At 37.5% G+C, this 26,536-nt stretch overlaps 1 protein-coding gene across 1 annotated transcript in view; it reads right to left on the bottom strand.

Annotated features, from left to right (window-relative positions):
* LOC110167526 (sodium bicarbonate cotransporter 3-like) overlaps positions 1–26,536 on the bottom strand; it is a 55,638-nt gene that overhangs the window by 14,249 nt on the left and 14,853 nt on the right. The window contains 13 exon segments of the mRNA XM_055157408.1: positions 53–298; positions 1,310–1,443; positions 3,230–3,404; positions 6,580–6,686; positions 6,815–6,961; positions 7,626–7,713; positions 8,229–8,386; positions 10,090–10,205; positions 14,368–14,556; positions 14,662–14,822; positions 16,269–16,407; positions 19,584–19,727; positions 22,386–22,467. Coding sequence (XP_055013383.1) covers positions 53–298; positions 1,310–1,443; positions 3,230–3,404; positions 6,580–6,686; positions 6,815–6,961; positions 7,626–7,713; positions 8,229–8,386; positions 10,090–10,205; positions 14,368–14,556; positions 14,662–14,822; positions 16,269–16,407; positions 19,584–19,727; positions 22,386–22,467 — 1,886 coding nt within the window.

Genomic DNA, 26,536 nt, shown 5'->3' with positions numbered 1-26,536 from the left:
AAGATCATAATAAAACATTGTAATATCTGATGTACATTACAGTGTCACTTACGTGTACATTGTGAGGTTGTCCAGATGGTTGTGCATGTCGACAGGGTACAGTTCTCCGAGGTGGAAGAGCTTTTCTAGAGCCTCGTAGATGAAGATGATGCAGATGAGAGCAGCAAAGGCCTCTTCCGTAAACCGAGTGATGTAGCAAACCAAAGAGCTAGCGTCTGTGGCTACTAGCACTATGCACAAGAAGGCTGTCCATAGACCAATACTGGTGCGCAGGGACAGGTACGATAAGCCATAGTCACTGGAAAAAGGAAAATGATAGTTACTTAAAGGTTCTATATTATGAAAAATTCACTCTTGTGAGCTTTAAGTCATGTCAGAATGCTGTTACGTCTTTAAAAACATACCTGGAGTTGTGTTCCATTCACTAGTGTTTGAGTAATCTTTTATTATTAGTCAGGTTACATCTCCAAAGCTCAAAATGGTCTGTTCCACCTTGTGATGTCATGAAGCGGTAGTTTTCAAGTTGAAAGTTACCTCTTAGCTTTTGTTTTGTAGAGATTGGCAATTCTAGGGGTGAAATTATCCAAATTATTCCAGTGATGGTGTGTGGAGTTTAAAAACACAGTAGCAGGAAGTGTTTCCTGTATTACCACATGACATCACAAGATGGAACAGAGTGTTTCCTGTTTGAGAGAAAAACAGTCTAAATATGCAGGATTTGTGTGTTAAAGATGTGTGAATGAAACAAAACAAAACTCCAGGTATGTTTTTGATGAGGAAAAAACATAACATAGATGAGAAAATAGCGTAATATGGGCCTTTTAAAACACCTCATTTTGTTGTTATTGCTTGTTTGCTTTTTGCTGTGTGTTGTGCTTTAATTCTTACTAATCAATACCAATTTCTTTTGTTTCTTCAGGCTTTTTGTCCAGGATTGCAAAAGCTAACCAGCTGCCTCTTCTCATTCAGTGATTTGCATATTGATTTGGAACATCTGTTTTACTCCAGATGCCCTCACAGCAACAACCATCTCCATACTGCCAAGGGACTATTTTGACCTCTTGTATTCTTGTCTACCATTGACGTCATATTGCCATAACTGGATGCAAGACTGAGATAAGGAAAATATTATTTGTTTTAACCAAATCACTATGGAGATTGGTACTTGAAAAACTATAAACACATTCTCAGTCTGAATATATTTGCAGTTAATAATACTTTAAAATGTAAATGTATGAAATGTGAATTGGTGGATTGGCGTCATTGGTATGTGGGTTATGTAATCCTGGGAACACATGCTTGGACTCACTTGCAGAACTTGAAGAGGATCTTTTCAAATACTAGAACAGGCCCTGTGCTGCCAAGAATAGTGAGGGGCTGTCCTGCAAACAGGGAGTATGCCACTCCTGTCATCGACGCCCCAAATAGAGACTCTATGGCACTCTGCAGACACACAGAGGAGAGGGGAGGGAGGAGAAAGAGGGATGAGAGACGAACAAAACAAAACACACACCAGGGAGCATTTAAAAGGAACGACTTGAGGAGAAAGGGGTAAAGACAAGAAGGAGGCCCCCAAAAGAGAAGAGTTTTATAAACAGGGGGAGTGTGAAAGGCTGGTCCGCTCCGCTGGCTCTGCAGCTCTGTAGTTCTGCAGCCTGCCGAGTGTACTCAAACACACCAGGCACACAGCTCACAGCCTAAACTAACAGTGCACTCCAGACCAGAGGCATAAAGAAACAGCTACAGTGACGTGCGCAGATGGTTATGTTCCTCAATAGGGACATTTTTACTTACAATGTGCAGTCAGGGAAAACTTAACAACAGTAGCTTGGGTATGGGACAATGAAACACAATACTGCTATAAAAATGGAAGAAAAAAAAAATGAAGCAAAGAATTTATTATGTTTTTTAATGGAATTTTGATCATTGCTAATGTAGATAATAAAAGCCATTATGCAACAAGATTATAGTGTTCCCTTCCAAGATTACTCTTATTTTCACAATTCACACACATAACTTAACCTAACCCACTAAACAAATTCATCACATTCATCATAGGAAAAAATCATGTCTTATCAGGCTCCATACAATACACCTCTAGTAATTTGAGTATATTTCTCTCATAGCTTTAAACAGTAGTAAATTTTGACTAAGATATTTGTGACACAAGTTTCTGCCCCTGCCTAGAAACCTGTTAACAAAATAGAACAAAAGAGAAGCACTGCATAGATACTGGAATTGGGTATCACTTCAGAGCCAGACAATACTGGATCAGGTATCTGCTCTGGGCCAAATAATTAATATAAAGGCTACTTAAAGAACTGTTCAGATCTAAAATGTGTATTAAGGCTGTGCAATGAATCGAACTTTGATCACAATTTCGATTTCATGTGTCAAACGATCTCCAAATTAATATAGTCAAGTTGAAACGATTTTTTAGGGTGCGCTCACACTACAACTTGAACCAGTGTTCAAGTCCTAGTGTGAGTGTAATCGATCCGTACCCAGGCACAGCACGATTGGGACTTTGGCCCGGTTGGAGGAGGTGGGCCAAACCACAGCACGGTGGCTCATGAACACGGACACGTACAACTTCACTATAACATCTCTGTCAGTAATGCTTTATTTTATTACTTTTTATACACTATGAACAAATTATGAAGTAAATAAATAATTGTTTATATTTTATTAAGGCTAATTAAAGTGTAGTTATTAGAAATACCTTTTATGAATACTGGTATCGAATATCAATGCTAATACTGGAAAATCTGATATCGGTTTCCAAATATTCTTTTTGCTGATATCCTGATCTGACATATACATTAATGTAATAAAACAGTTTCCTGGCTGTAGTTGTCCCAGAAAGTCTCAAAATGTTTGAACTTGTTTATGCAGAGCTATTCTCTAGTGGCTTCAGAAATAAATAACAGCAATATAACACATTTTATTTTTGTTCTAAGAAAATAAATGCTGTTTTCAATCTCTGTACTGGTATCGTCTGATACTGGGCATTGGCAGATAGTACTGAAATCAGTGTTGGAACTGAACAAGCTGGATCTGTGCATCCATAGTGCCTTTTAATTGAATAAATGAAATAGAGGGCATTGTGTATTCTGATCAAAAACTTTAAGGAAAAAAAAAATCGAACTGCATCCATAATAGTTTCAATATGTGCTAAGATACAAAATCGTGTTTATGTATGTAAATTGTAAATATTTGTTAAACTCACTATGTTGCCTTTGGTGGCCTCCCCGAGCAGGCCTCCGAAGGTGATGACTGGTGACATACAGGCGCAGTACAGGAAGAGGATGGAGGCCAGACACTGCAGACTGAGAGAGTCCCGGACATCACTCCAGTAAAAAGGGGCCTTCCTCTTTATGTCCAGGATCAGCCCCCCAAATATCCTGCAGGGGGCGACGTAAAGAGGAGCTGGGTTATTTAAGGCAGGTATGAGGTATAAGCAGGATTTAAAATACACATAGGCTTCTTAGGAGAGATACTAAATATGGAAGCTACTGAAAATAGTTGCCTAGATTAGATCATTTTAAAAGATACTGACTGCCAAAAAAGTGCCGTACCTGTTTTATTTTTTTAGTCTTACAAATGTGAACAACGCAGCTAGTTCAGTTTAAATTGTTTGCAGCTTTCCAAACTTACTCCCCACTTTTTGAAAGCATGCCTAGGATTTTAATTATTCACAGCAATGAATTTCTAAGCTGTGGAGTTGTGGAGTCACAATAACGCTAACAGCGCACTTCCTGGGTTGCTGTAGACAGCTGCAGAGAAACAGAGGCAAAACAAATTTTACTTACTATTATTATTATACTATTAGACTGTATATTGTATTTTTTTTTTCTTTTAATTACATGAAAAAAAGTCACAACTCTTTTAATATCCGATTCTCACTTAATCATGTAGAGAAAAATTTGGGCTTTGTTTACTGTTCATATCAAAATTATTGTGAAATGCTTGGTGAGCAGTAGCTAAAGGTACAGTGTGTAACTTTTCTGGAGTGGGTCCGCAATCTGTTTGTTGCCATGGAGATGTTAATGCTTTGGTTTAAATTGTCCACATGGCATTAACCTAATCTGCCTTGCATTTATTCAACTACAGGTTTCATGCTCAAAAATACCTTAAAAACATCAATTTTTACTTGAACCTGTAATTTGGCTTGCAAGTCTCCATGGAGATTCTTACATTTATGGCCATATTGTGGAACATTCTAGGCACATGTCCATGGAGACAAGCAGGTGACGGAACCTCCACTGGATAAGTTACACAGTGCACCTTTAATTAATTTGTTTACCATCATCATACAGTAATGAGGCTAGAAAAAAATCATAAAAAGACCTAAAAACTAACACCTGCACTAAGAATCAAATACTTTTCTTTCTAGACTTTCCTGTTTGTGAAATCTATTCTCACCTTGGCCTCTCTCAGACACCTGCCCGATTGCTCCGCTCTGAACTTCTCTGGGGATATTTCTCCATAAACCCTGAGTCTACCCACTAGAGTGCTGTGTTCTTCTATACCACCAACTTTGTTTTCTTCCCATTTCTTGAGATTAGCTTCTGAAATATCTGATGCCTCCCTGTCACCCCCAGAGCTCCTTGAAGCATGGGGCTTTTTATAGCAGCTGAGAAGAGAGTGGCTGTGTAAATAATACAAAGCCACCTGATGTGCGTCTGCCCGCGGACTCAGACAAACACAGGCTCAGCTGCTCTGAAACCACTGCACCAGGGGGAATTAAAGGCGTACCATTTAACTTTTCCAGTGGAGATGTGCCACCTGCTTGTTCCTACAGAGATTATTATGATTATTGCATTGCCAAGAATGAGCCACAGTATGGCTCCACATTCACCTAGCTCCAGGGAAGGTGTAGAAGTCAGTTCTGTGGAAAGGCAACCTTGCTCACAGTAAGAATACATGTTTTTCAAGTTAATTTATTAGCAATCAAAATACCTTTAATTGAATAAATGCAACATAGATCAATTTAAAAACAATGTCTTCACAAAGAAAAGAAAGGGGTGGACTCTCTACCAGAAAGGTTACATAGTGCACCTTAAAAGCTAAAATCAAAAGAATGTCTTGACATAGTTATCTCTACTAATATAGGTATTAAGACTGATTTGTCTGAATACAGTTACAAAAGCAAAATAGGAGTACTTTTGATTATGGGCAAATTTGTCAAAGTATAACATAAAAGGTTTAAAAGTCTTATAAGCTACCATTACACACACTTTACTGTTGATTTATTTCTGGGTCAATTAGCAACATCTACTCAATATTGCAAATGACTAAGTGAAAGTTTTACACATTGTGCTTGTAGAAGATCTCGAGGCAGGAATTTTCACGGCTCAGAAGCTTGTCATTATAGCGAGGATTTAGCCCCATTAGCAGAGCTCCACACTCTGATCTGGTGATGTCTTCAACCCACAGACTGTTTAATGTTCCCTTTACCAAAGCCCTGAGTCATGCCGCATGGGTCATGTTATTAACAGTAATGGACTAATGCGTCATGTGATGCTCAATACGACAAATTAAGCACTTTTTATGTGGTGAGAAACTCTGCTCTACTGTAGTGGCTCTCAGCATTTACCACATAATGTTCAGCTTTTTGAGTTGCCAGATCTAAAATGGTAATGGTAAATGGTCACATTTTTCTATAGCGCTTTTCCACCTTCAAGGCACTCAAAGCGCTTTACAACAAGGAACCATTCACCCATTCACACACACATTCACACACCAGTGTAAGCAGACACTGACTAAACCCAGACTATTAGAGCTAAACGTGGTCTAAAATGAGACTAAACCAGAAAAGATCCGAATAACTCTTAAAGAATGATTAACTAAAAAGAGGACACAAACATGAATAGATTTGTCCAAATTAAACAAATACTGAAATGGCAGATCTGCGGTCCCGTGTAGCACCAAAGACAGCCCCTGTACAACCGGTGGTATGACAGTTTGAGAAACACTTCTACTGCCACTTATAGGCCTACTTGTATTTGTGCTGAATAGTTAGAATACCAGAGCTTGTTGCCAGTGCTAGTTTAGAAACACTTCTTAGCATGTACTAGCATGTATTGTTTATTATGAAGCTGAGTCAAATACATGATTAACTTAGTAAATAAGAAGGAAATTAACTCCTGACTTGTCTATGAAATTAGATGTATAAAAATAATATTAAAAATAATAATTCACAATTTTTTCCCCCATTGTATAAACAAATTTGTAATTTTTTGTGTAGTATTAGTTAGCGGCATCTTTAAAGGTCCTATATTACGTGAAACTGTGCTTTTTACCATGTTAGAATACTGTTACTTACTCAAAAACATTACTGGAGTTGTGTTGTGTTTCATTCACACATGTTTGAGTAACCCTTTATTATAAGTCTGGCTACATCTCCAAAGCTCAAAATACTTTGTTCCACATTGTGATGTCATGAAGTGGTATGTTCAGTACAGGGCTGAAATTATCCAACAAGAGTGGATGAAACAAAACACAACTGGTATGTTTTTGATGAGGTAACAACATCATAACAGGGTAATAAAAAGAAAAAAAATTAAATAGCCTTACCTCCCAGTTCTTTGCAGCTCCGGCCCTACATGATGGTCATCCGCTTTCTCCTGCTCGCCAGAAGGGGACGCCGTACCATTGGGTTGTGGCGGTCTTTTCCTCTTCATCTACATGTCCAAATATTTGTATTTTAAATAGATCTTACATGCTTTCCATAACAACAGTGACAGCTTTATGATGCAGTATTCATCGCCATTCATGTCTGGCGTTTCTCTCATTACAAAGCAGTGGTCACCTGAGATGGGACATTTTTGGGGGGCTCAATTCGGATGGTGGGGTCCCATTCACCGGGAGGGAGCACGGTCACTTGATCGAGAAATTCATCGATGCCAGAAAGGATGTCTGTTCTGTCCTTGGCCTTGTATGCAACATCATGGAAAATCTAAAACAATCACATAATATATATATACAATGGTTCTCAGACTTTGCACTAAGACAAAAATATGAAAGATAATAAATTAAGTAAAATTTAAATTTGTATCTACAAGACTTAAAGGTTCACTGTGTAAATTGTCTGGTGTGTTCCCCAGTGTGGCCATAAAAATAAGAATCTCAATGGAGGCTTGCAAGACAAATTACAGGTTATATTTGAGGAGAGGCAACCCCAGTCATAGTAAGATTGGATGTTTTTTAAGATCATTTTAAACAATAAATGACACCTATAGTTGTATAAATGCAAGACACATTAGTTTAATACCATACTGTGGATAAGGTAAACCAAAGCATAAATTAAACAATAAATCTCCAAGGAAAGTCTCTCTCTCCAGAAAAGTTGGACATTTAAATACAAGATATAAATGGTGACTTTATCATGGCATACCAAACTTACATTAAGCCTAAACCAGAACAAATGAAATCATGAAATTATAAGTACTAAACTTCTGTAAAAATTCATTGCAATGGACTAAATCAGGAAGATAATTCAGCTATCAGTTGAGTATCACTAGAAATAGCCAGTATCAGTCTGACATTAACCAAATGTTGCAAACGCAGCAAAATCTCACACTTTAAATTTAGACTCAGTTATTTTCTGTCACATTTCTCACCTCGTCTGTCATGAGCGTTGCCATCGACCTGCCAATCTCGTGGTACGTGGGCCCTTTGCCGTGGGGTCCCAGCAGCAGGAACAGGAATCTTCAAACACATTAAAACAGCATTAATTTCAGTCTTCAGAAATTATTCCTGTTTGAGTTTCATAGGAGTAATAGCTAAAAGAAGAATAAGACACAATTTTGTAATATGTAAAATAATATAGTATTTACAGTCAAAAAGATCCCTGGTTAAAGGAAAAAGCAGGTATACTCTACTATATAGTTAACAATTGCAAGAGAAACACTCTCCACACACTTACAATAAGAAAACTGGGCAGACATTATGTTCTATAATGATGTATTCAGATCACAACATCAGAGGCATCAGGTTTACATGCAAAGTCTATGGGGGACACACATCTCGACCAACATTTTGCAGAACATTTGACGTATTACTCCAGGTGTTAATGCTTATGAGAGGTGAAAACTTATGAGAACTTTTGGCAAAATATGTCACACATCAAACAGTCTCAAACATCTGCTCTCAAATGCAAAGGCGCCCAACCAGAGGCATAAGCCAAATGAAATACAGTTATGAAAAATAAATGGCTCCACTACCTTGTGGGCACGGGCACCTCCGTGAGTCCTGTGATTAGGACTGCAGGAGAAAGTCGCACAAAGGCCGTGATGGGCTTCTCAAGGAAGTCCACTTCTCCCACCAGCACGTTGGACGCCTCAGCTCCAGGAGGAATCTTCTTCATAAAGTTCATATCCACCTGTAGAGACAGCCGCAGTGAGGATTTGGGTCTATGACACACAGCATAATATTGGATGAAATTATAGATAATGCAAAGAGGGAATGCAGAAAGCAGCAGTTCAATGAAGCTGAGGTGACACTGGAGGGTGAGTGGTAGGATAATCTATAAAATTAAATCATTTGTCCACTTAGTTGGTCTAAACTTCAGTTAAAAGAAGCATGGTGTTGTTTTATGGGATTATTAGGCAGGTGGTCATAATGTTTTACTGGATCGAAATATAATGGCAACTGTCCACCACAACACATAAAATTTTCACATTCTGTTAATTCTTTTGTTTGGCACAGTAAGTTTGCGGCTCTGAGCTCAGGCGCAGCTCTTTCCGAGATTGCCCTGTATCTGGTGACTCATCTAAACAGTGTACCTTGTTTTTTGGCAGTCCTAATGGAAGGTTTAATAATAACTGTGCACGGCAAGCTGCCATTTTATTTTATGCTCCAGGAACTACAAAATGTCAACATGGATGTGAGCCATGCAAGAAAAGTAAACTAAATCAAACTTTGGTAATCAATTTACACCACTGCAGATTAAGCAGGGATTTGAACAAGTTTAAATAATGTGAAGCTTTGTATTGTTTTTGGCACAAAGAAATAAGATTAGGAATGTCAAGATTACAGCCAGGTTTGAAACAACATTATTCTATTCTATTAGCCAATACTATTTAATACAGATGCATGCAGCAATTAATAGTTAAAATACTGATTTTTATTGTTATACAGTTGGTTATTTGTGAATTAAATTTTTTGGATATTTCATGGCAAAGTATGTTGTTATTGTTATGGCTCCATCTGGGAAATCACCACCATCATCGATCATCACAAAATAACTGAAAACATAATGAATCAAAGTTTAGAAGTAGAATTAAGTAATGTTGACATTTGTAGTCTGAATCTGTCTATTCAAGTCAAATCAACTTTACTTTATCATTCAGAAAGTTAGATTTCATAAAGCAGGTCACATACCTGAGGAATGCTCAGACAAAGGAAATTAAAGGAAATAAGGAATTTCACTGTTTTCTGATCCATGTTATTATGTTGTTTCCTTGTCAAAACATACCTGGATTTGTGTTTTGCTTCATTCACACACAAACCCTCCATATTTAGGATGAGTTCTTCTCTCAAACCGAAAACACTCCACATTTTGATACATTGCTCCACTGTGTTTTTAAACTTCTTACACCTTCCTTAGAATCACTTGGATGATTTCAACCCTAGAATTTCATATCTCTACTGAACTAGGTAGAAGTAAAAGGAAGCTGTTAACTGGAAAACTATTGCTTCATGACATCACAAGGTGAGGTATATTGAGCCTTGGAGATGTAAACAGACTAATAATAAAGGATTACTCAAACATGTGTGAGTGAAACAAAATACAGCTCCAGATATGTTTTTGATGAGGTAACAACATTATAACATGGTTTAACGCTCACAAGAGTCAGTTATGTGTAACATAGGACCTTAAAGCAGTAGTCAATAATTTAATTATTAAATAAAAATGTAATCATTAAATTATGTTTGTTTTTTTTCACAATAATCATAACACTAAAATGTAATATTGTGACACTGACATCCCTAACTGAGATGTCTGAGGAGATCCAGAGATGAAGGAAAGACACTGATAGGAGAATGGTGCAGACATCGCACAGTGAAAGGCCTTAGTTATACCTTGCTGAAGTCGACACTGCTGCCTTCTCTACTGACCCCAACTTTGGACGGTCTCCTCTCCACAGCCTTGTTGCCATCCAGGTTGTTAGGAACAGAGTGCGGCGAAAACATTGGTCCTAGGGCACAGAGAGGAACGAAATGCTAAACAATGTGCGAGAAATGTCTGACTACACAGTTCGTAATTATATATGCAATTTATTTAGTATTCAAACACCATACGACTAGTTTCAACAAACGGGAAGCAACATCAATCACTTTGGTTAATGTTAAATGGTTATAGTCATCTTTCACGTGGTCACCATGCACTGAGAGTAAAATCTATATTTAATAACGCCTTAATATTGTTCCAATCAAAGATAACTGACTTGGCTAAGGCAGCTCTATACATAAAGCATACCATTAAGATCATCTGTGCTCCATAAGTTAAAAGGTGTACATTATTATATTTTATTGCATTGAACTAAAGCCCGACTTTTACACATATTAACCCTGTGCAGCTTCACTTAGCTTGTACATTAAATTAAATGAGATCTCTTAAATCATATCTGAGTGCTGGAGACTGAACCCTGATGGAGCGCACTGTTCTCTGCTCAGGCACAAAGTGAAATGATGACTTCCTGTTGCAGAGCTGTATCTCCACAGGGAAGATCTCATATTTGACAAAGAGACAGTGATTGCTCCCAGTGTGCTGAGCTCATTATTCTGCTGCTTATCTTAGATATATGTGAGTTTGAGCTGAGAGTCCATCTCTCACACTGCAGCACCTTTAGGCATTGACACTGTTCTGTAAAACATCAGCATTTGACTTGAGCCAAACAAAACGCTAGCACTCATGATGGCATGAGGATATGAGATGGGAGAGGAATGCACTTGATCTACAATAAATACAAGTACATTTGAACCCTCTGCAGTAACAGTTCTTTTACCTAGGTGTTTCCCAGTTGTAACTATGTCAAATTGCAGGTCAAACTTGATCATGATTCCCACAACATGTTGAGCCGCTGATCCTCCGTACCCTTGACCGGTACCCAGGGTAACCCCATCAATACTGGGAAGCTGTGAACAAGAGCATGACTGCTCACACAGCCAACAAAGCCTCTTGGAATAAGGGAGGGATTAGCTTAGGTTGCATCAACCAACGGACTTCATTCAGGACAGCTAAGCCCTGGAATGCTCACTCATAGCTGGGTGCTACTATAGCGTCACTGCACTACTTCATTTGTATGCAAAAAATACATAATATAATAAAGCAATAGTGTGGAACATACTGTTACTAATTATATTGCACTGAGCTTATTATATATATTATAAGGTATGGACGGTGTAGGCAACACATTTTATGATAATGTTAAAAAGTATTATGTACCACACACTGACGCCATTGGGATTTGCACTTTTGAATATCAGCAGTCTATTTGTAAAGCACTAAATATAAAAGAACCCAGCTCCTGGGGCAACTGTGTTTCATAGTGGACAACTAATAATTTTGAAGACTACAATACACACTAATAATAATGATCACAGAGTAAAGCCCTAGTGAACCCACGCAGTCATGTGGAGATGTTTTGAAATATAGTACATTTTCTTAGAAGGGGTACAATTACAGCCTCCCTGTGCTAAAATAAGACCACTCCAACCTTTCTGAGCCAGCGTCAGCCCAGATATCAGTCTTCAAAGGCCCACACACTGAAACAGAGCCAGTCCCAGGGTGACACCAGCGCCGATGCACATATACGCACACAGTCTATTAATAAACACACGGATGGGTTTGGAAGAACAACAAGTCATTGTAGGAGCCAGACAGCAGCAGATACAGGTCCCAGCCATAATTTACTGCTATTGGTTTGGTTTCATATCTCCACAGCATTATTGTTCAGGTAAAAGAATGTTTATACTTGATGAGAGACGTTACAATGATGCAATACGGGTTTAATGACACTTAACACAGTAGACCACAGAGAAGACCACATCAGATAACAAAACTTCCGAATGCCAAAACCAGTACGAAATGTGTTTTGTGCCAACACTGATTGACCAGATGAAAACTACAGTACACTATATGAAGATTATTAGACTTATTGTAGGTGTGACACTTTTACAATGCAAATCTGTGTTGTGTCTGTTTCTGTGGAGTATATTACTGATAGAATGGGATAGTGTATGTTACTAGAAAACACTTACAAATACAAGATTATTTAGTGAAAGTACTGCATGTTAGCCAAAAAGTGAGGTAATTGTGGAAACACTTCACAACACACAGAACAAATAACACAAAACATGGTCATGCAACTGAAATGTGGGAACTACACACCCAAGCAAAGCATAGACACTGACAGTTGGTGATATGTAAAAGACAGAAGTGAGGACAGCACAGCACACACAATGGAAAACAAGAGAAGACAGCGTTAGTAAATGTGTGTGGCGAGTCAGATTGATGTGAGGCAATTATTGGAGCGAGATAAAAACGGTAAAAACTTAACAACACAGTGGTAGCAGCGTCTGAGCCTGAGCCTTGCTGTGGGTTACTGATGGGATGACCACAGGGCTGCAGGTTAACAACAAGCTTAGCCTTCATGCTAGTGCTAGTGTTCCCAGTTCAAGCCGTGACTCACACTGGCAGGCTACACAGATATTTGCCTTCTAAGGGCAGCATCTCAAGGCCCTGAGAGACAGAAGATGCACGTCGGCTGAGTTGTCCTGCCTCTTCTTCTACCGAACAGTGGACATCGTCATCCTCCGGCGGAGACACCACCACCTCTGGGATGCCTTGTGGTCCAGCGCCATAGTTACCAGTTGGGCTGTCGGGCGTGCGTCGGAAAGTAGAGGGGGTATTTTGAGGAGTGGGCAGGGGCGTGTTGGAGGAGGGGAGCAGATGGTTGAGCAGGATGGACACCTTGGACTCTCGTCTCTGGGAGAGGTTGGAGCCAGAGGGAGATAAACCCGGCTTGTGGAGAGAGAGGCGAGAAGAGGACAGGCCCTCTCCTAACAAAGGAGACAATGGCAGAAAGAGAAGAAGGTGAAGGAAGGAGAGGAGGGAGGGAGAGAAAAGGAAAGGGGTCAAAAGGAAATCACATGAGGCAAGACTCGACCACAGAGGAGGTATCTAGAGTACAAACAGCCAGGGGAGTGAGCAGTGCCAGCAGAGGAGAGGTGGGTTAGAGAAATTTACAAAAACGTGAGCGAAAAGCATGGTTTGAGCAGAAGATATATTACAGATCATTCAGAAAGGGATGCCGGAAGGACTACAATTGTTGAACAAACAACTCCAAAACAAACCAACCCTTCAAGTGACTGAGGCCAAGCAGAAGTCGGGGACGCAAAGAAGCTGCCATGCAAAGGATCAGTAACTACAATGTGAGTGCACTGTGAGAAACTGTGCTTCAACACCAGAAATCATGTACAGATCAATAATATTATACCAGTTAATTACCATCATCAAAAACACCAAAACACATACATTTTTAGGACCATTTCAGCACTTTTAAGCACTTTTATTAATGATTCATATTGCCTACCTAGCTTCTCTGTTAAATTTAGGCCAAGCTTTCAAACATAATATTGGTAGTAAGTAAACATGTTAAGAAATAATAGGCCTGTTACGATAACACATTTTAAAGTACGATGTATTGCTGAAGAAAATATATAAAATATAGATAAATGTTAATATTGAAACTGATTTAGATAACTCACACAATAACCATAAAGTAGAATTATACCCCCAAAAAATATTCTAAATGTATAAAATGGCAAAATAAAATAAAATAAAAATAAATAAATAGCAGCATGAAACACTTGAGTAGTTAGTTTGTGTCATAGAAGTTATTTATACAACCCAGCACAACTCAAGTCTTATTGTAGTATAGAAAAATATCTAAAAGTTTGCCTCTAGTACTAAGAAAAAGTACCCACGGTAAATATAGACCCCCATAAATTAATGGTCCATCTTTCATATATTGATTTATCACATATTAAACTATAAGTTGATATAGTCATTATCGTGACAGGCCTAAGAAATAACACAATAATAATTAATTTCTAAGGTTATTATTACAATTCACGCAGGAAACCTGAAGCAAAACCAGTTACACACCTTATTAGGCACTATTTGCACCCATATTTCTCTTCCACATGGGGACTGCACGCCCAAGATCGAGAGACTGCTAAAATCTATTCTACTCTGATATTGGAAGATATGGTTGTTGTCGATAAATAAAACAGGTCCAAAGATGTGACAAATTTATAGTTAAAAAGAAATTAGAGTGCACTACTGAATCTCACCGTTTTTTTCAAGCAAGAGTGGGTCAGAATGTTTCTTGCCTATGTCAGCAAAGGAGCGCACCAGCGGAATACGATTACTGAGTTTTCTCTCATTCTGGTGATGGTGCTTCTTCAACATGGCCTCCCGCACCTTGTCTCGTAGATCTTCTTTGAGCTGACCCGTAGCCACCATGCTGTCTATTACCATGTCTGAGTCACATAATAACAGTGACAATGACACAAAGGAGAGGTTAAATCCAGGAAGTGAAGAAAACAGTAGAGTAAATTGGCTTGACAAATGCATGGGTAAATTACCAGCAATTTCCTCGATACTGCTGGCTCTCATATCCAGCATGACGGTGCCATTGAGGATGCAGCTGCGCAGTTCAAACAGACTGTGGAGAGAGAGAGTCGCTACGTACGGTTTACTCCACCGCTCTCCTCCGTCTTCTACGTCCTCCTCAAACTTCAGCCACCTGCGAAGAATAGGCCCAAATGACTGAAGGCATTTAAAGGGCACATATAGCACTATTCTCTGATCTATTTTGTAATGTTGTTTCCTCATCCGGTGAGTTTTGTTTCATTCATAGATGTTTAACAGACAAATCCTGCATATTTAGAGTTCTTCTCTCAAATAGAGAACATTTGAGTCCACCTTGTGATGTCATGTGGTAATCCAGGAAGTGCTCCACTGTGTTTTGAAATTTAACACACCTTCACTAGAAACATTTGGACAATTTCAGCCCTGGAATTGCCCATCTCTACTGAACTAAAGGGAAAAGGTAACCAAACTACCATTACATGACATTACAAGGTGGAACAGAGAGTTTTGAGCTTGGGAGATGTAGACAAACTAATAATTTGGATTACTCAAACGTGTGTGAATGAAACAGAACACAACTCAAGGTGTGTCTTTGATACGTTAACAATGTTCTAACATGGCTTAAAGCTCACAAGAGTCAACGTTACATAGTATAAGACTTTTATAGGATTAAGTGCAATTAATTACAGTGCTACACATTTTTTGATTATGGACACTATGGAGATTTACTACATTTCCTATAAGGAGATGTTAGTCCATCACGAAGTCTCAGTCTAAGGTCCATGAATTTAAATAACACAAAATCAGTGCACCTAGGTATATTATTTTGTAAATCTTGAAAATTTGATACAGTAATTCCTGGTTATATTAAATGAGCTATTAAAGGTGCACTACGCAACTTTCTGAAGGGGTCTGCCGCCTGTTGTATGGTTCAACTGAGATGTTATTGCTTTGCCTGTTTTCCTATCTATCTTGTATTTATTAAATTATAGGTGCTTTTATTGGAGAAAAAAATTTCACTGTGAGTGGGGTTGTGTCTCCACAGGTCTAATCTGAAAACGGGCCACTATCTCCTTGTCTCCATGGAGATAGTGATCAGTGCTATACTGTGAAATATTGCAGGCCAAAGAATAAGATGGTAAATGGTAATAGTCCCATTTGTATATAGCCTTTTCTATTTTTAAGGCATTCAAAGCATTTTACATGAAGGGATCACTCACCCATTTATACAGCTGTGTACACAGAAACTAAGGGAGAAGAGGGTTAAGTGTCTTGCCCAAGGACACAACAATAGCATTCATGGGACCTGGAATCACACCAACAACCTGTGAGTCAGGGGGTCTGACTGCTTTAACAATTTATGTCGACAGCAGGATTTCAACCAATTCTACGAAATGAAGTACTGTCTCCATACAAACAAGCAAGACAAGACAATTGTGTTGTCTCTCATCTTTAAAACTGAATCAGTATTCACAGATGATGCTGGGCACTGGGCATTCGTAGGTTGGACTAATGTAGCCTTAATCAAATAAGAGACTCCCATTTATTGAGTCCTTCCATTACATTCATTATATCACTGCGTAAGTGCATTGGTTCAGACCTGGCTGTCTCTCTCCACTCAGTCGCGTTGCCGTCTCTGAACGAGAGCTCGTCCAGTTCGGTGAAGAGGTCATGTGGGACATGCTCCAGGTCATCATCCTCCGTCCCCAGAATAAACTGCACCCGCTGGGATGGTGTGTCTACAGAGCGGGGGGCAGAGGCTGGAGGTCAGGCTCACAGGGATTAGCAAAACAAACGGCACAACACTGCAGCTAACGGACAACAGACAACTTTGAAACACTACTGTGGTCTCACACTGTCAGACCAAATGAATGACTGTCTCAGTATCTTTTTGTAGTATCCTGGTAATATTTAGACAATACAGTACTGTGTCAGTCCAACAGAAATGTGGTACACATGTCTTAAAGTGTATTAGTTCAGGTATAGTGTTAATTACTCACAAAAGTGCAGAAATTCAACTTTAAATCCTTAATTGGAAGTTTACGGTGTGTTTTTTTTTTTTTTTTATCAACTTTTTTTGCACAATTTGCTATTGTAATCAAAATAGAGGGGACCACTGTAATACATTTGAAAACATGTCTAAAAAAAGTGAGACCAGTGCCAACTAGTTCTACCAAACACTCATTACAACACTGTAACATTGGTCTGGCTTATTTGGGCAATTTTTTTGTCAAATTCTCAATTTCATTCCATCAAAGTGGCAAACCAGAGTTGGCGCTGTGTTACTGTAATAACAAGCACCCGGGCAAAACCTGGCTGGGACCAGGCTAAATGCCTCTTTCCTTTCGCTCCTCACATCAGAATGACCAGATGAGTTCTGTGTCTCAAATCAAGCCTTTGTTTGTGTGCACTGTGGCTCCTCTCTCATTTAGTCAGATCATTGAAAATATCATAGGTTGAGCCCATTTTCTGTGATGTCGTTGCTCCATTGATCTTCTCAGTCACTGGTTTATACTTCAGTCCTGAATTATCTTTGTTTATTTCATGGAACAACTTGAGGCTTCAATTGGAGATGGAGCTAGTTTCAGCTCTGGGTTTCAGGATAAGCCTGGACTTGCTAAGAGACTTTGAGGGAATATCCCCTGTCATTTCATTTGACCTATTTAAACCAGGTACAGTACATTATTGCAGGTGATCAGAAATTACATGTGGCAATTTCAATTTAGCTTGGCTTTTACCAATCAGTGTTATTCCTTCTGAACTAGTTATTCATTTGCATGTTAATGCAACCGTTTCTTAGGGGTTTTTTTTCTGCTTATACTGTAGTTTCATTGTTCATATATCTATATGTCAAATGTAAATATATCAAACAAAGCATTCAAATAGTTATATCACCAAAGAATTAAGTATATGTACAAGGTTATTAAACTTGTGTATTCAGGTTGATCAGATAGCAGCTTGTTAGGGCAGGTTTACACAGGTCTTCTTTGGAGGTCTACTGCAAGGGGCGAATAATGAAAACCCAAAAGCTTTCCAGTGATCTCCTTTTCATGTCTAAGTGAATTAGAGGACAGATATCGGGACATCTGGAACCAGCGCGCAGACGGAAATAGATATGTCAGATTACACCATCACACGCTGCAGGGAAAGACAAATTGAATGACTAGAAGGAAAGCCATTTTCTTTTAACACATAGGATCGGTGTTGTCAGCTTAGTGCACAGGGGTTGCTATAATAGATTGGGCGTAACATTATGATAGGTAAAAAGGATAACAGATTTTCCATTGTAGGTCCTGTAAGATGAAAGAATATAATGTGGAGCTTGCAGTAAAAATGCCCAGAATAAAGATTTTGGTGGAATTGGACACACAGTTAAAAGGGCCCATATTACGCTTTTATCTTATCTATGTTATAATGTTGCTTTCTCTTCACAAACAGACCTGGAGCTGTGTTTTGTTAAACACACATGTTAAAAACACAAACCCTACATATTTAGCTTGAGGTCTTCTCTCAAACTAAGAACACTTTGGATGATGTCACCCCTGGGGTTTCCAATCTCAACTGAACTAAAGGTAAAAGGAGCTGTTAACTTGAAACACTTCATGGCATCACAAGAGCATTTTGAGCTTTGGAGATGTAGACAAACTAATATGAAAGGATAACTCCAACATGTGTGAATGAAACAAAACACAACTCCAGGTATGTTTTTGAGAAGGTAACAGCATTGTAACACGACTTAAAGCTCACAAGAGTGAATTTAGCGTTATATAGGATTATATTTGTTTGTTTTTTTTTACTTGTGGGGTGACCTTGGTCCATGGTGGGCAAGAGAGGAACAGTTGAGAACAGAAAAAATATCAAAATATCAATATATGGTGATAAATTTTGTGACACAGTACCTTTATCATTGTTGGCTGTTGGCTGTTGTATACATATATCAGCAAGAGTATGTTTTATATCTTTTAGCTTTTTTTGGTGACCACATTATAATTTTTTTAGTGAAGGAAACTAGTTTACACTTCACATACTCACTGTTTTGATTATTAGAATACATGTATTTCATATTAACTTTGCACAAGTAGTGGTTTAACAAAGAAATATTGTTGTATCATGTGCAATATATGGATTATTGTATGTATCGCCATACTGTGATAATATTGTATCATGAGTCATGCACTGAGTATCATATCGAAGGGCTCTGTTATATTGATATTTTTACTTGCTCATACCAAGCAGCTTTGGTCAAACCTGAAACAAACTAAATTACCAATGGGTTTAATGCTGCTCCTCATCATGCAGGCTGTTACTGCAGCAAATGTCACAGCCTTTAGACAGTGCCTGTGTTTGCAGCTCGTGACATTTGGGGCTTTTTGGAGTGGAAGGTTTATGAGTTTAAAATGAAAAAAAAAAAGAAGAAGAAAAACATTCAAGAGCTCTAACCTCACAATTTGAGTGATTTGACATTTTTATTACAGAATACTACCTAAAGCATTTTTACAATCAGCCACCCTAAGCAGGCATTACTAATGCCTGTTTTTCAAGAGATAAAATTCATTTAGTTTGGGAAATGACACAAACAATAAGCCACAACTGTGAGACACATATATTTACTATTAGGTAGTATAAAAATTCTTGAAAAATAAAATTCATAATGCCTCATACTGTAATAAAAAGCAATATATATACAATTTTTTTCCAGTTCAAATATAATATCTTTCCCTTTTACTTAAAAGGGGGTTTTCCATTTCTGCACATGCATGAAACAAGCATTGTATGTATATGTATTGATATCTTAATCTCATCTTGTTCTTGTCTTGTGGTACATCTCATCCCACCCTTGGCACTTGCCCTTACCAAATCTTGATATTGAATCTGAAAGATGCATGAATGTGTGTACTTGGTGTTTTGTACATACCGGTTGGTGAGTCGCGCCCATCTCCTTTGCCCTCTTCATCTTTCTCTTTCTTCTTTCGGTGATGTTTGTGTCCTCTGTGACGATGCCTCCGTCTGCTCTCTCTCCCCAGTGGCACATGGACACCCACGTACACCGCTCTGTGGCCTGGGGATCAAAATCAACTTATTTAGACACAAATCTGTAACAATACTAAAATGACAAAGGTGATAGTTATAGTAAGGAAAACACTGAATACTCGATATTGATTTTGATACCACAATGATAATATAACAATACTTAGAGAGAGAGAGAGATATTTTATTGGGTGTAATTGTCAAAACAGATGAAAGAAATCAAGATAATTATACTATTCAGAAAGGGTCTAACTGTGTTTTCTTGATTTATTATTGTTTATTTGAGAGTTTTTCCAGCAGCTTTTAGTCAAATCCAGACACTTCTCCCCACCTAGTTGTCATCTTGAACTGAAGTGAAGCTAACTGAAAGAAAGCACTACTCTGTTACAAACTCTGTTACTAATATTAGACTAAATGTGAGCTTTATTTGAACACATTCTCACCAGAAAGAGCTGACTTAGTTGGAACTACAAAAGGTGAGATGATTTGTGCTGTTAAACATGTCTCTCCTGCCACTAGTACCTGGCACAAGCTTGTTACTCACTCTCCCACCAATAACTCTACATGAATCATAATAAGAAATATGATCTTTTGGCATATTGCCCAACATTATTTCATCATCCAAGTGCACATTTTAGTGCCAACAACACTATAACTTGTAAAAGTTGTATGTAGTTGTACAACACATGCTGAGACTAGGCCCCTCACTTCTCTCTGATCCATTTTTTGTTGCAGAGAACTGTATTTGAAGAAAACCAGATGAGAGCATTTAAATTTCACGCATCTGTTTTGCCTGGATGTTTAATATACTTCTTCTGATGTAAGTACCGCCCAGCGTGAACCGAGTAGTGTGATGCAAATGGCCTTCTCTCGGTTTTATTTTGGCCTACATTCTGTGCCAATACTCCTTTTACACAGATGAGTCATCTGTCTTTGATTTGGAGAACCAGACCAGGATACAGCTCTCTGGGGAGGGCACACTTGTACACACTCAGAGGATTAGAGAAAGGCCAAGAGGAAGAGGTGATGGAGGGATGTGAGGAGGAGAGAAAGAAGGAGAGATCAGAAATTCCGAGGGCTGCAGAAGATGTAAACACACACACACACAGACTGACATACGGGGAAGATACTGACAAAAAGAAAGAGCTGTTCTGGATTAACTTAAAGACAATATTTAGGAGAGCTGCCCAGTGTAAAAAAAACTACTTCTATTTTTCTTCAATTGCGATAATATTTGTGATGTCTGTGAAAGAGCCCATATGATCTGTTATAATGTTTCTTCATCAAAAACATTTCCAGGGTTGTATTTTGTTTCATTCACACATAACACACAAACCCTGCATATTTAGACTGAGTTGTCTCAAACAGAAAACACTCCAAATTGCTCCACTATGTTCTTAAACTCCAGACAGCTTCAATAGAATCAAGTGGATCATTTCACCCCTGTAATTGCCAATCTCTTCTGAACAAAAGTTAAAAGGAGCTGTTAACTTGAAAACTACCCCTTCATGACACCACAAGGTGTAACAGAACATTTTGAGCATTGAGGATTTAGACAGACTAATAAAAAAATAAAGATTACTCAAATATGTTTCAATGAAACAAAACACAACTCCAGGTATGTTTTAATAAGGTACAACATGTCTTAAAACTCACTAGAGTCAATTTTACACAATATAGGGAATTTTAAAAAGTTGGATTCTGTTCAGAGTGCACATTGTAGTGCAACTGTAGAAGCATTTTAAGAGAAGACAGGAGTATGAACTATAGAACTATAAACTAATACAAGAATCCCATGCATTTCAAGCCTTCAAGTTTGAAGAGACCTAAAAAACAGGTACAAAAAGACTTTTCTGTAAGAAGTACTTTTATATTTCTTCTTTATCTAAATAAGGGAAATTGATATAGTTAAAAAAGTACATTAACTGCAATATTATCCACAGTAAACAGACTAATATATAGGTCAATAAGGTACAGAGTGTGGTAATGGTTCTCATAAACAAAGAGAAGTGAGTGGGAGGACGGGAAGTGACACGCAAACGTGTGTGTATAAGTGCAGGATTCTAGTGCGTCACATTACCATTCAGAACAAAGCTTCAGCCCTGGCCTTTGTAACATGAGGGTTTACTATTGTGCATATTAATGGAGCTTATCAAACAACACTACATACAAAGCAAATACTTATATGTGATTATTATAAAATACAATTCCAGAATTTTCAACTTCAACTCAATGACCTCCTCAAAAACAAACCTAGAGTTTTGTTTCATTCACACATGTTTGAGTAAGCATTTATAGTGTTCTCTTTTACATCTCCAAAGCTCAAAATGCTCTGTTCCACCTTGTGATGTCATGAAGCGGTAGATTTCAAGCTACTTTTTACCTTTAGTTCAGTAGAGATCGGCAATTCCATGTCTGAAATCATCCAAATGATTATAGTGAAGGTGTATGGAGTTGACTTTAAAAGGTGGAACAGGGTGTTTTCTTTCTCATATTTCATAAAGCTGGTCACATACTAGAGAAATTGTAGTGTATTAAACAATGGGAATTACAGTGAATACAAGATTTCATGGTTATGTTCTCAATATTACTACTTTTAAAATTGTAATTCTTATTTTGTGATCTCCCTGTGCTTTAAGTTAAGTGAAATTCAAAACACAAACAGCAAAATAAAACATTAAAATCTTACTTTCTAGGTCATCCTTCTCATAGTTGGTCTGAGTGGTGAAACTGGTCTTCCCATGGTCAACTATTGCCTCCTCATCTAGACCCTGCAAAAGACAGTTACTCATGATTATAAATAATGTACAGTACAAAAAGACTACAGAATTCACGGATACACATTTCAAACAGTGAACTATTGCAAAACACTGAATATTTTATGCGATAGTCTAGGTGAGAAAATCTATAACTGGAGATACCAAGCCATTAAGTGCCATGCTACAATGCTGCCATCTCCTTAAAAATTTACCTGGTATGTTTGTAATGAGGAAACAACATTAGAGTCACAAAACAGTGCAATGTGGGCCATTAAACTCTTTGTGTTGTATCCCACTAGTGCTGTGAATGAGTGCAATTAATCCCATTTTGATTGAATGAAGAATCGTTTCAAATCAATGATCCGCTTGGGGCTGTCATTTACTTGTTTTCCAATTAACACAACCCAACATGCCAACCGAGAACACAAGTTACCCTGTGAGGTATGCAGTGATGGGAAGAATACTTTGAAAATGTAGTTGGTTAAACACTGAATACCTGAATTATAATATATTTCATAACGTATTCTGATACATGGTCCATTCACAGTACTATATTCTGAACACTTAGAATACGTTTTACGCCATGTTGCGTTATATTTAAGTAAAAAAATATATACTACATAGCATTGCAAACTGTTTTATTTTGTTTTCTTGCAGTATAGGGACAATAACAATAACCGAAATATCGTGATATCGTATCGTCAAAGTTCTCACAATAATATCGTGGACCATCACAATATATCGAATTACAAGTCTCTTTGCTTAAATTAAGAGTTATGGTGCAGCAATAGCTAAAAAAAGACAGAGTGAACTCCATAGACCATGATCCTTTGCTCCATTTCAGTGTAGACTACAAGAAGAAATAACAGTTCTAAGCACTTTAAAGTCTTAGTTCTTTGGATTAAATCTTGTCAAGACATTTTAAGAGGAAAATGTATCATATTCACAGTTTTCTTAGCCTCCGCAAAATATCGCAGTAAATATCGTACAGTGAGATGCATTTCATGAAAATATCGTACCGACAGATTTGGATATTGTTACATCCCTAATTGTGAGTCTCCCCACCATATCGTGAGTTTTCCCACGATATCGCAATAAATATCATACCATGAGGTGCATACCATTACGATATCGTATCATGAGACTGGGATATCGTTACACCCCTACTGCAGTACAAAGCCAAAATTACACGATAAAGTGCTGCCATGTATTCCTTTCTGTTTAAGAAAGTAACTATATTCTGAATACCAACAAAATGAAAGATTAACTGTATAGGAATAGTTACTCAAGATTAGTACTCAGAATACATATTGTCAGTAAATGTATTCACTTACTTCCCAACATTGGAGGTATGAAACAGCAAAGATAAAACAGAAGCCATAATTTACATATGAAAGTGAGATGAAAATGGCAGAGATCTTTCCAGTGACTCATTAGATCATAAAATACAGAATGTAACCTTTTCGAAAACCTGAATAGAGATCAACTGCAAGGACAAGTGATTTATTCTCTGTTGAAGCTGTTTTGAAATTGATGAGGTCAGACAGTGACAAATGCTGAAAGTGTTATGCTTGGAAAAATAGTAATTAAGAGGACACTGATATGAATTACTGAGAGATATATGGTTTAATCAATAGATGAGCAGATTGGAAATAAGTTCAATATCCATAATCTTACAGTAATTGGCTCCAGTGTTGGCAAAAGGAATTGGCTTGGTTTAGTTTGGCTTCTACTCGAGGGAACACAGTGAACCATCAGCTGACAGCTATCTCTGACCATTCGATAGGTACAGGGCAAACATTTGTGAGGTAAAAGTTTATACCTGAGATTTTAGGTCAAATGGTCAAACCTAAAAACATACGCAATACAACACCATGACAGCTTTCAAATTAGAGGTAGGAAATATTAGGGCTGCAAGATTAATTGGAATCAAAATGAAACTGTAATTTGCAAATTGCAAAGGCTGCAGTTTTTTAATGACCATAATTTCCTTCACAGAGATTTATTCTGCCAAAAACAGCTAACCCTGTAGTTTAAATCTGTACACAAATGTTATTCTTGTTGCATAAATTTGTCAGTTCATATTTTATTTTTCTTGCCAATGCTTTTGGATGCTTTTACATAATACTATTGTTAAAACAGAATTTGTAAATCGTAACAGAATGCTTGAAAAACAATTGCAGCTTAACTGATTTTGATACTTGGTTTTCAAAAGAGAAGGTTAAAATGAATTATATTTCTGTACCTTTATGTACATGGGTTCATCAAATCAAGATATTTTTTTTTTTCAATACTACCAAATCAATTCAAATTTAATTAGTCAATCTTATATTTTCATAATCTAATATTCATAGAGCTTTTTCAATGGCCTTTCCAGTAAAATCAACACAATAAAAACAAAAGTAAGCTAATTGCTGGGTTTCAGATGACATCACAGCATTTTTCAGCATTCAAGTGCACATTTTTGTTGTAATATAGCATGGTCTTAGGTCTAGTCAATAACAGAAATGATCAGTTTCCATATAAATATGGATATATAAAACCACCATTATAGTTTCATTAGATTGATTAGACTTCACTGCAAACACATTTGAGTCAGTACAGTTACATGCATGAAGAGAAACCCAATTTATTGCCTTGCCCTAAATTTGTAACAATTCATCAAATTTTAAATTATGGTTTATAAAATTATTGAGATTTATTTGAGACATTTCTTATGTTTGCATTGGTCACCTGGTCAACTGTTTGTAATAGAGGTGTGCAAAAAATATCGTGATACTAAAATTGCTGTAACAATAGAAGTATTTCTGGTATCTTTTAGCATTTTTTTTTTTGTGACCATTCTATAATTTTGTTGCTTATGTAGTGGAAGGAAACTTGTTTATCCAATACACTTGGCATATTCACTGTTTTGATAATTAAAATAGATGCATTTCATATTAACTTTGCACAGGTAGTGGTTTAACAAAGAAATATTGTTGCTAAAATCCATTTGTATTTGATTATCGCCATATTGTGATAATATCGTATCGTGAGCCATGTATCATGTATCATATCAAATCGTGAGGAAGCCTGTGACTTCTGGTCCTACTTTGTAATATAAAAAACATTTAATTGCTTTACCAACAAGCTGCTTTGGTGAGTGGAAATGTTTTTGTTTCGCCTCATGTGACCCAGTGCAGGTGGATGCCGCATCAAGAGACTCCTGGCTCCTGCTGTCATTAAATCTCAGGTCATAACCTTTGAGAAATAATTAGCAGAGACACAAAACCACAGACACACTGGGACAAAGCTGGCCAATTAAAGTAAGGACACAACAAGATAAAGGGAGGCCATATTCAAAGGCCCTGAACCTGATTTTTCCCATGTATTTGAGCAAACTGTGCCCTGCCCCACTACAGATATATTGTATAAGCAGCTATTCAGGTCAAAATAAGTACGCTATCTGCATCTAATTATAGTGCTTTATTATCCAAGAAAATTAAGTAGTTCATATTTTTTAAAAGGTCCTATATTATGCAAAATTGACTCTTTAATCCATGTTATGTTGTTACCTCCTCAAAAACAGACCTGGAGTTGTGTTTTCTTTCATTCACACATGTTTGAGTAATGCTGCATTATTAGTCTGTCTACATCTGCAAAGCTCAGAATGCTCTGTTCCACCTTGTGATGTCATGTAGAGGTAGTTTTCAAGTTAACAGTTACCTTTTACCTTATTATTCAGTAGAGATTGTGTGAAAAATCCTTCAGTCGTCCAGGTAGAATCCATGGCAAAGGAGAAATTTAATTTGTCGACTGGACAAAAGTTTATTTGGTTAAATCAAAAATCAAGATTGATTGATATGTGGGAAAAAATCTTTATTATTTTTTCCCTCCCTACCTCCAACAGAGCCTCACTCTGAACTAGAGCTGTAGGCCTGTAGTCATTGAATCCAACCATCTGCAATAACTTTATCTAGATTATAAGGATTTATGTGGTGCAACAGCAGAAAGTGAGTGGGTCATTTTGGATTTTTTTTTGTACTATATGCAAAAAAGTGATATTAAACTCATGGTATGGCAGTGTTTCCCACAGTACGGA

Source organism: Boleophthalmus pectinirostris, unplaced genomic scaffold, assembly GCF_026225935.1.
Source record: "Boleophthalmus pectinirostris isolate CB_2022bp ecotype Guang Dong unplaced genomic scaffold, ASM2622593v1 HiC_scaffold_21, whole genome shotgun sequence".
Taxonomy (NCBI): Eukaryota; Metazoa; Chordata; class Actinopteri; order Gobiiformes; family Gobiidae; genus Boleophthalmus; species Boleophthalmus pectinirostris.
The sequence above is the reverse complement of the archived record's forward strand: the minus strand, read 5'-3'. Positions and strand labels throughout refer to the sequence as shown.